The sequence below is a fragment of the Polyodon spathula genome, chromosome 57, assembly GCF_017654505.1.
Source record: "Polyodon spathula isolate WHYD16114869_AA chromosome 57, ASM1765450v1, whole genome shotgun sequence".
NCBI classification, from domain to species: domain Eukaryota; kingdom Metazoa; phylum Chordata; class Actinopteri; order Acipenseriformes; family Polyodontidae; genus Polyodon; species Polyodon spathula.
In genome coordinates, this window is record NC_054590.1 from 1019271 (window position 1) to 1030277 (window position 11007).

The following is an 11007-nucleotide window of genomic DNA, read 5'->3' on the forward strand; positions in this document are numbered from 1 at the left end:
CACTCTGTTGATCTATCAAAAGAAAAAACTAAACACCACGATAATGATTTGATTGATTTCATTGCTATTGATTATTTAATAATCACGCGTACCTGTATTGATGCAGAACCTCTCTGTCTCTCCAGTCCTCGAGCAGCGACAGCAGTGCAATCAGCAGCCCGGAGCGTGCTGGGAGCAGCAGCCAGCCTGCCGAGGCAGGAGGCCACTTGAACCAGGGGTCTTTCAGCTCCGCTACCTCATCCTCTGTGCGCTTTAACGAAGAGTCTGCCTCTCTGAGCCAGGGCTCCTACCAGCGAATCAACCGCATCCTACGAGAGGCGCATTTCCACAGCCTGCAGAGCCGCGGGCCTCCGGGAGACACGTGATTCCTGCCTCACCCCCCCCCACCCTCCAGCGCCTCTTAACACCTTCTGTGAAGGACGGAGGGGGCAGGACCCCTCGCGGCAGCGGGGAAGAGGAAACACAGATTCCCGTTTGGAGAGAGCCCCGAGAGTAGATTTCAATTCTTGCACAATCTTTGTCCGGTTGACTTCTTCATTATCATTAATTAGTTTGCATTTTAAATCTTTTTTTTTTTTTTTTTTTCCTCTATTTCCTTGTCATCATAATAGGTGGGTGTCTTCAAGTGCTTCATTTTAGCAGCCCGTATGTCTCTTCATTTGGCCTTGCCAGTTTTCCCACTAGCAGGCCAGGGGTTTTTCAAGTTATCAGATAATTCTTGGGGGGGGGGGGGGTAAAAGGATAACATATCCTTACCATGTCTTGTCTACTTGAATGTGACAATCAGGCATCCTCGTAGCTGGGGTTAAATGAAAGGCTCTTAATGGACAGAAAGTAGCATGCTATTACTTGCTGCTTCTGTGTTGAGCTTGATAATTGTTTGTGATGGGGGGGGAAAGCTTTGCTGTATCTTTTGATTCTCAGCGTGTTTCTTGTTCAGTGGCTGGCTGCTGCCACACCTTGCTGGCTGTTACAGATTTTATTTCCAAATTACAATAAAAGCAGGACAGTATTCTTTTTGATGACACAAATGTTGATCACTACCTTTCTGTTCTACTTTGAAGTGACAGTGGGGTGTAATGACGGATCTAAACCAACATACTAAATACAGCCTCGTATTCCCAAAGAAGGTAATTTACTTATCTTCATTACCAGCATTGTATAAACTAAAAATGTAAGGGAAAGGGGTGTGTGTTGGAGTAGGTTTGCAAACTGTAATGTTTAGGTCTGTTTCTGTTCTGATCATTACAACATGCCCCAGTTTTTTTTTTTTTTTTTTTTTTTGCTCCAGACTGTGCTTAAATGCAAGGTGCTACTCAACTGGGATTTTTCATTGCACTTGGCAGTGGCAGTGATTGACAGGTTCTCATTTGGGGGGGGGGGGGGGGGGGGGGGGGGGTGTGTAAGTTTGATTGATTTAGATAAGTGTGGGATTCCAGAAAAGCACTTCAATGAATGCTGGAAATATAATGCAAGCTACAGTAAGGAGGCTGGCAACCTGCTCCAACCTGACACATATAACAGATCAGATTCGCACCTAAATCAGCTTCCCACTAATTATAGCCCATAGCAGTAGTAGTAACTGCTAAAGATGGTTTGCTGGTCTAGAGCGCTAAAATAAGAAAAGTATACTGCTCACGAGAATGTATACACTGTTTAGACCATCATTTTAACCCTGCCCAAAATATTTTTTATGCATTCTATAAAGGTTCATTGTTACAGTTGCATTTAGTTTCTCCCAGTAGAACTTCTGTTTGCTCAGATTAAATCAGTAGTTGTTTTGGATGCACCGAGCAACACAGGGTTAAAATGTTTCTGTAGCTATTTGGTCAACCTTTATTATTTTTGAACCAGAGACCAGTCTTTGTGAGTCAGATGATCTTTAACCTGGTTTCCACGGCAACCCAAAAAGAGAGGGAGGAGGGGGGGAGAATCTTGGGGTCAATACATTCAGTTGATTCCCGAGAGTTCTCTACACAAGCCTGCTTGTTGGAGTCTTTTTCCAAGGCTCAGGTCTTTTTGAAGTTATTGCTACAAATTATTATAGAAAGATTTAGAGGTTGTGTTGAAGACTAAGTTCACTTGTTTATTCTCTTAGTGTAAAAAAAAAAACAATCCAGGGACAAATGCTTAGGACTTACTCGCTGAATTCCAGTTGTTTGCAATTGCACTGGGAGTGGAATTCTACCCAGAAAGCCATTGCAGAATTGTGTGACTGTGTGGTCAAGTTCAGCTACAGGCACTTTCTCAAGAGCTCATTTTCAGGGATGGTGATTGTGTGCTATGGGCCCTACTTCTTAGGCTGGACAGCACTGTGCACTTTTTTTGTACCCCAGTCCCCTAAAAAATCATGTTGCTTTGATCCAGCCTAAAGACTGTAGGTTGCCACGGTCAGAGTTGGAACTGAATCGTTAGCTTAGTGAAGATGAGTTCTTGGCTTATTAGCGAACCACTGAGGCACTCGGCCCCACCACAGCGTTACCTCCCTGTTCCACCGGCTTCCATTTTCATTATGCATTAGAACTTGGACTTTTTGAACTGTATTGTCTGCAGTCCTACACAGTAATGTGGGTCTTCTTTAGTTACAAGACCATGCGGAAGTTGGATTTAAATTTAGAATTGTACATTAGATTTAAGCATACATTGGAGTTTGAAATTGTTTGTTTGTTTTTTAATCCACCTCTTGAAGATTTGAAGTAAAGCTGATGGTTTATAAACTTTTGACTCTCAAGGTTCATTCTGTTCAGTTATGCTAAATGCACGAGAACCCCTGCGCTGTTCTCTTTCACATTTGGATGTGATGTTTGTTTTCTGTTGGGTTCAAATTCAATTTACATTTATTCATCACTGCCTCTTTAAAAATGACTATCTAAATGCCACTCTATCGTAGCAAATTGAGTACCTATTAAACCACACACTTGGATTTACTTAATTGCAATTCTATGTATAAGGATGCTGTACTTACTTGGAGTCTGTGACCAACACAGAAAGGCTGTGCTAGTCCTGCAGACCTGTACACAGGTCTAGGAAAAATAACTTGACTCAACCAGTAAACTAATCAGGTGTAGACCTATTTCTATTTCTTTTTCAGTATAATACACTCTGGTTTCAGACTCCAATTAGCATTATTTTTGGACTATCACGTTGCCTTTAGCAAGGCAATACAAGACTGTTGCTAATCCAGACCAGAGAACCAGATGTTTAATGTCTGGTATCACAGCCCCCATTAGCACTGCTGTTAATTGGGTAAAGTAGTCAAAGATTAGCAGTCATCTTGTTAAGTTACTCTTGCATTAATCACAGGGTGTTATTTTATTTTCGATGTGGAATTACAGTTCTTGCCAGCCAGCTTGTGTTACACAGGAAAGGGGATGTAAAACCTGCACTTGAATGGTCTTGTTACCTGACGAGACGGGATACAGCTTTTACCCAAGTAAATGCATTGTGTAGGTTTTTACAGGGATTTGCTTTACTTACATTATGTCAGTAACAGTAATATGATTTGACTACAGGATTCAGTTTTAGTACATTATCCCACACGGGAATTAAATTCCACTTTGTAGACTGGGTATTCAGAATGTCAATTTTGGGAGAACAGAAGATACTGTTCTGAATACTGGACTCCGCTATGCCCTAGCACAGCGATCTGTTTCATCCTTCACTTAAATATGAATAGGGACTAGGATTTAAATACAGAACATTTCAATTCAGTATAGGCAGCCTCCAGCTGTACTTAATTTAAATTAAAACATTAAAAAACAATGTTTTAATTATACAAAAGTATCAAAAAATAAGCAATAAGTGCTTTAATTAAGCAGGTTTTTTTTGGTTGTTTGACTTTGTTGGCAGACATCAGACTTGGCCTTTTAAACGTTGAGGAAGGTGAAGGCAGACAGGTGCTTGTGTTCAGTATCAGGCTGTGGAGACCCAGAGGCACTGTCTGTGGTACAGTCTGTAGAAGCCGCAGCACCTGCAGTTTTGTTATCTTGTATTGTGGTGCAGTTTAAAGGCTGTGTGATCATCCCTCCATTGGAACTGGCAGTCACTGGCTTTCCTCTAGTAAAGAGCTCCATCCCACTAAACAGACAGAGATTACCAGCAACAGGTTCAGGGGGTGGCTCAACTGAGCCAGAACTTAAATCAGAATCAGCTTCTGAAGGGTCCCTGCTGTCCGTCAAACAAGTGTCTTCGAATCGCTCCAGGTAGCAGGAGTCGCAACATGTGTCTGTTTCCATGCTGGAACCGTGTGGTGCTGACCAAGTTTGTGAGATCTGGCGGTCTGTTTTTGACCCTGAATTTGAAACAGAGGATGTATGAGAGAGGAGCAAGAGGGCACGTCGGGAGCCCCGTCTAGGAGCTGGGGACGCATCGCTGGGAGAAAAGAGGAGGAGGTGCTGCTGTTCAGTCTCCCACCTGCTATCAGCGCCTCAAACTGCCTCAGGAGCTGAAGCACACACAGACCACAAATCAAAGTCCATTTAAATTAAACACAGGGGCTGAGAGGTCTTGAATCTCATTCATGAACTGCCCCTAGGAGAAAACCCATTGGCTAACAGATATGTTAGACAGTAAGGAAACTGGCATCCCGTTAGTATGAACCCACCCCACTACCCTGTAGATCACTTGCCTTTGTCGCTTTGTTAGCCACAGGTCCTGCAGAACCCTCGCTCAGCTGCAGCAAGGGCTTCTGGGTGACTGCAAAAATCCAGTCAAGAGAGAGCAGGTCTGATGACATCAGGCAGGCCAGGGCACACAGACACCTCTGCGGGTGGAATGGAGAAAGACAGTTGTTGTTTCCAGCTAAATTTAATACAACTCTGGAGTCAATGCCACTGTGTGTGAACGAGGGGTCACTATTAGAATTGGATCTGCCAAAATAAATGTGAGACTTATTTTGTTTATTTCAAACACAGAATTGTACATTTTAAAATAAAACATTATTTAACCATCAAAAAAGGTGATGTTTCTGTTTTAATGTAGACCAAAAAGAAAAAGTCCATAGCTGTTGCGGCAGGCATTTAATGTTATACAGTATTCATATCTGGAGAGATTCTAATTGACAACGCTACAAGAAAGCACCATTGAGACGGTGTCTGGAGAGTCCTGAAGTTTCCTGCTCAGCAGCTCCACCACCGCCTCACAGTTCAGTATTGCACACCTGGGGAAGGAAACCACAGCCAACAAGCCTATTTTAATAATAAAGAACTGTTGAACACAGTGCCATATGATGTTGCACGTGGACATAGCATGCAATACCACCTCGTGGACAAATCTTGTAATTGCCACCACATATTCTGCACATACTCCTTGATGAAGTGCTGTGTTTCGTCTCTGGACAGGAAGGAACCTTTGAGCCCTGAGACAGGGTGTTGATCAGCATCATTTCCTGGGCACAGTCCCCCAACTGCATAGCTTCCACCCTGGGATAAAGCAGACTGGCATTACTGGCTAAGCCGAGAGCCAGGGAACAGAAATTGGGGCTCGCATCACGGCTGAGGTCGACTTTAGGAAAATCGAACTTGTTAGGGCAACAAGGTCATAATGACTTTTGAATCAGCCACCAAGTTTTACATGCTGGTAGAAGAGGGGGTCTCTGCAGGATTCATTCCTTATCTGACTCCTCTTTAGATCTCTATGTAGACTTTGTCTGCCAGTAGCAGAATTCTCTTGATTCAAAACACATTCATATAAGAGGACACATTTTTTGGATGCCAAAAACATTCTTTTGAACTGTTGCCATTGCGAAGTGTTGCAGATGTGAAATGTTGCAATATTGCAATGTATCTCTACCTTAAATGTTAACTTCATAAAACACTGTAAAACCAGAAATGTTAGTGATCCATTTCTTCAAGTGCTTGCTGGTCACCAATCAAACAAACACCTGAATTAACCTTTCAGAGAGAGCCACACTCTCTCTGCTGGCTCCTGATTGGCTGTCAGTCCCTGACTTGCAGCTTCCACCCACAGACGCTCTGCTGAGATCCCCATTCTCCAGAGAGGAGTTCTGGGAGCTGTGTCCGCTGTCGCTCTCCTCCCAGCCTCCCCCTGCCAGGGCAGGACACCTCTGAGAAGGAGGGGGAGGGAGCAAGTAAGCCACTAAACCTGTAACCACTTTAAAATAAAAACTACAACCTGCCATCATTCTGTCACCTTTCATGCTGTGGGAGGGCAAGGGGGTGCCTGACAGATGCACCGAGGCCTCCACAGCAGCAGAGGGCGCCATCACAGGCTGGTAGTTGTCATGGAGGCAGGAGCTGGCGAGCTCCGAGGGAGGAAGGATGACATTGGCCACCACATTCGCAGTTTTGTGGATCCTGTCCAAAACAGTGCCCTCTGCTGAAGACAGAAAAGAATTTGGGGTACACTGTGACAAAAATCTGTGTATAAAATCCTATCTAAAAATAAATAACTAACTACACAAGTCTTTAAAATGTTGCTTTTTTCCTGTTATTCTGATGGTGTTACTACATTGCACCCGCCTGTACTATTTACTCTCAGCTTCGATTATACAGAGGAAACAAAACGCTGTGCGCAAGGACGACTGGGATAAAAACAAACTTACTGGAGACGTTTCTCCCGGGACTGTATCCAAAACCTTGCATTCCAGAGTTCAGCCCCATCCACGAGCCCATTCCTGCAGGAGAATTACAAAACATCCCTCACCACACAATGGCCCCATGTACAGAGCTCCCTGTCTCATGAATCCTCCCGGAGGGGTTGAAATGATGCATCACAGGCACCCACACAACTACAACAACAACTGCTTGGTCTGCTCCTTCACATCACATTGGAATGGCTTGCAGTATTTAGAACCAACACTTTTCTGATCACTGAAACAGACCCTAGCATGTGAAATAACTTCTGGCTCAAAGATGACAGCTCAACGCACTGGCTGGCCCGTCTTAGGAAACCCACACACAAACATCTCAATTACATCCGCCTTGCTTTTTCTTTCAGCTGGTTTACCTGTGGGTGGAGAGGCTTTGCAGGGAGAGAGAGCAGGAGGGGGCAGCACTGAGTCAGAGAACAGCACACTGGCCAGCTCCTGCAGAGACAGGAAGAGACAATACAGTCCAGCATGCTTACAAACAGACGAGTTAGCAATGTGGTAGAAACATACAAGCACAGCTTATTGTGTCTGAATGGAGAGAGCTGTACCTGGGCTGCAGCCCGCACTCTCTGGTGCAATGTGATTCCATGGACTGGGCCCGGAGGGCCACTGAACACTAAGAGACAGGAAAATCAGTCTTCATTTCAAACACTAGGGGGCAGCGTCAAGTACCCAAAACACACCACAAACAAAACAAACACCATGTGCAGAGTATTAAATCGAGAGAGAGATTTAAATTGAAATAAGTGAGTGTAGTTACCATGGCATTAAATGCCTCCACTGTTTGTTTTCAAACACACTTTCCCTTGACAAAGGTATGTTAGGCATACCGAAACATTGGGAAGCTGGGCCTTTCAAGAACTAGAATTCATAGCATCAGCTCACCAGTCACTTCCTGGACTAAGGTGGCGTTTCTGCAGAGCTCAGACAAGAAGTGATGTGAGCCAGGAGTGCAGAGGTGTTGAAGAATCTTCAGCACCTGAGCAGCAGGGAGATGTGGAGAGGTCATTGTTACAGCAGCATTGCTATTTAAATATATATACAGTGGCAAAAATACTCTTCTGGTTATTCTCAGTGTATATTATCTAGTTTTACTTAAAGAAATGTAGTACAAATTATGTGACAAATCTTTCTCAATGTATTCAGTACAGGTGACACTAGTGAGAGAATGCATGAGATAGTGTAAGCGCCACAGTGCTATCCTTCAGTTTAACACGGCCGGACTAGCTGTGCAGCCTTTCCAGGAGATCCTGCAGTAGACACTGACAGCCCCCCACTGACTCATGGGACACCCCTGCAGTGCCACATCGTTAGGGAGCAGAACAGCACCTTCATCCGTTTAAACAAACCAGTTCCTACACCTGCTCAGTCTCCCAGGCAACTCGGTTCAGAGGACCGGTTCTGTTTCTTACCATCATTATTATTACCAGAGTAGAGCATGTCATACCAATCTTGGGATGCTCTCCTCTGGACCCTTACTCCTGCTGAAATGGATCAGCCCACATTAACATATACACAGAGAAACCCAAATTCGCTGCTCACCTAGCAGTTGCTGTGGTGGAGTATGCTAGTTCAATGGGGACTGGATAAGGCTTCACTGTGTTTGAGCCAAATGATATAGATCCTATATTCTACAGATTAATTGAATGATTCAGCACATCCGGATCAAGGGTGTGGCCCAGTACTGTGTGATTTTAGGTGTAAATTATATAAGCTTTGGATTGATTGTTTATTTATGTGTCTATTTGCTTTTACAAATACATAGATCAGATAAAAGGATACTGCCAAATTCTTCAAACAGGTACCCGGAACATGGAGTGTCATCGTTTGAGGTGGCTTTCATCAGAGTGGGCACCTATGAGGAGGAGACACAGAGAAGAGTCAGTCCATCTCATTCCAGACAAGCCCCTAGATCTACACTGCGGCTTGCAGAACTGGCATACAGTCTGTAAATAAACAATCAGTGCTACAATATGAAGAAACGCTACGCTTCCAGTCTATCGCTACTTACTTTTTGCAGGAACCCCTGCCTCTCGAACAGGGATGCCATGATGTTGCACTGTCGGGATCAGCTGATCGTCCACACAAATCTAGGGCGGAACTAATAGTGACGATTAACCAACCACTGCGTTCTCATCAACTATTCTCCCTTAACCATTGGCTCTCTGTGGTAACTGGTTCCTCCCTTCATCTAAGAAAAACACAATAGGGCAACAGCTAGGAATAAGTGACTGACAGCAAGCTTTACCAATTATAATCGCTCTAAAAAAAACAAACCAAACAAAACAAAAAAAGCGAGATCCAATAGGAACACGAGCAGCAAGGTATACCGGGTCAAGAGCATGGCGGCGCCCCGAGGGCTCTAATTAACTGCAGAACTGATTTTAAAGGACTTTCTTATTTTATTAAATATCCGTTTTTATGAAAAACCTTCTAGAATATGAGCTGCACCGATATACCGTGTTACAATTACATAACGCCTTAACTAACCCTACCAATCAAGTACTGTGTGTTCCCAACCCTTATATCTATCAGATATCAGTTTCATTTAACGTGCTGCAAAGGTTGAGGTCTTACTGGCTGCAGTGAGAGGGATGTCGGCGACAACTGTGTGGAATCGCAGCCGGGAGAGAATGCGGCGCTTCCCGGAGTTGCTAGCTCAATGCGCCGAGGAGGTGAGACTGTCGACTCGGTGCAATTGTTAACATTATTTTTGGTTTATATTAACTGTTGTGACTATTGTAAACACACAACACAGTGCAGTTTCAGTGGCATAATACAGCATTTTGGTGTAGCTGATATTAATTGCTGGAGCCACTTATAACTATTACCTGACGCAGACTTTCTTAACTGTTGCATGAGTAACTGAATTATGTTGCATGTTTGTGTTGAACGCAGGCTGCAGTTTACGGGAAGTGTGTGTCAGTCACGACCACAGGCAAGCAGGAACTGAACAAGAATCACTGTGCCAAGGAATTTCAAGCACTAAAGAACTGCTTCCTGTCTGCTGTGAGTTACTTACTCGGTCATATGCGCACTGCACAGGAGGCGGAACCCAGTTCTGCGTTTCAGAACATTGTATAGCATGTACGCGTACTGTTCCATTGTCAGAAGTTTTCTAAGACAGTTACTAGGTATGCATTTCTTTTACATGCCCAGTCAGCCACAGCGAGCTATGATTTGTGTAACCAAGCCCGAGGAGATTTAGCTTGTTGTTGCTCAAATCCCTGGCAGTCCTAATTAGCTAAGCGAGGGTATTCCAAATTGGTGATTACGAATCGAAAATGCAGTCTGCTTGATATCAAGAATAACGGATCCGCGAGTAATTGTCACTATTGAACATGCTTAAATTTTTGGTGTAAATTGGAGAGGAAGAAATCAATGAATCAATGCAAGGTCTTCTCGGGACACTCTCCAGCTTCATCTTTCAGAAGCTCAGTATGGATCAGAGCTAATCAGGAATCCATTTCAGATTTACTCTACCAAGTGATTGTCTTAGGAGGAGTGCACACATGATGTTTGTTATACTGTTTGTGATATTGCACGTGGTTTAATGTTCCTCACCATCTTCCCCTTTCTCAACCTGGTAATACCTATGTATTAATAGTCATTCCCTTGCAATGATCAGACAAGGCAGCAACAAGGCACTTTCCAGAGGTTTCTTCTGACATGACACATTTATTTAACTATTTTATTATTTTCCCTGCAGGCCAAGAGGAATGCAAAGTAGATTTTCTTTTTTCATTGGAAGACAACAATGCTAATGCAGTTAAAGCCTACACTCTGAGTCGGGATCCTCACACAATGCCAGATGTGATGCTATAGGAGAACAGCTGCCCAGTACTGGACAGCGTGTTCTGTGCCTGCCACTGCACTGAGGAATACAGAAAGCTACAGTCCAAGACTTTACCCTCTGCACTAGCCTTAGTCACCACCTGGACTGCTATTCTGTTATAGGTTTGAGTAAATTAATATTTATTTTCAGACCAAATTTCATTTAACAGTACATGATTGAGTCAAAGACTCTGGCCTGGAGGAGAAAGGGTGCTCAACCCTGGTCTCAGATAAAACAACAAAACATCCTGGCTCAAATAATAAATGTTAACATAATGAATGTGTTTTTTTTTTCTGTTGTGTTAAACAGTGAATCTTTTTCAGTATATTTGTAACCTGGACTTTAGGAAGGCTAATCCTAGTTCAATCTGAGATCAATAGCGTTAGTTCTGTTCTGCCTGACACAACTCTTACAGTTCAAATTCAGACTGCATCATCGTAGCTGCTTAATTCCAAAGGCAATTCCAACTCCCTTAAGATTTTGCAAGAGCTAGCAAGACTGTGAAGAAAACATTGTTCATTAACAACACGCAGTCCAATCTCCCCTTATAAAGTCTAACACA

The 11007-nt window shown here is 43.5% G+C and overlaps 1 protein-coding gene across 1 annotated transcript; it reads right to left on the reverse strand.

Annotated features, from left to right (window-relative positions):
- Positions 1 to 876: 876 nt before the first annotated feature.
- On the reverse strand, positions 877 to 8138 carry LOC121307654 (AP-4 complex accessory subunit Tepsin-like). The gene is given in 11 exon segments (XM_041239884.1): positions 877 to 4444; positions 4628 to 4762; positions 5080 to 5158; positions 5305 to 5342; positions 5345 to 5420; positions 5892 to 6096; positions 6151 to 6336; positions 6563 to 6634; positions 6967 to 7045; positions 7159 to 7226; positions 7496 to 8138. Coding segments are annotated over 11 exon segments (1332 nt in total). The 5' UTR covers positions 7620 to 8138; the 3' UTR covers positions 877 to 4174.
- Positions 8139 to 11007: the final 2869 nt, after the last annotated feature.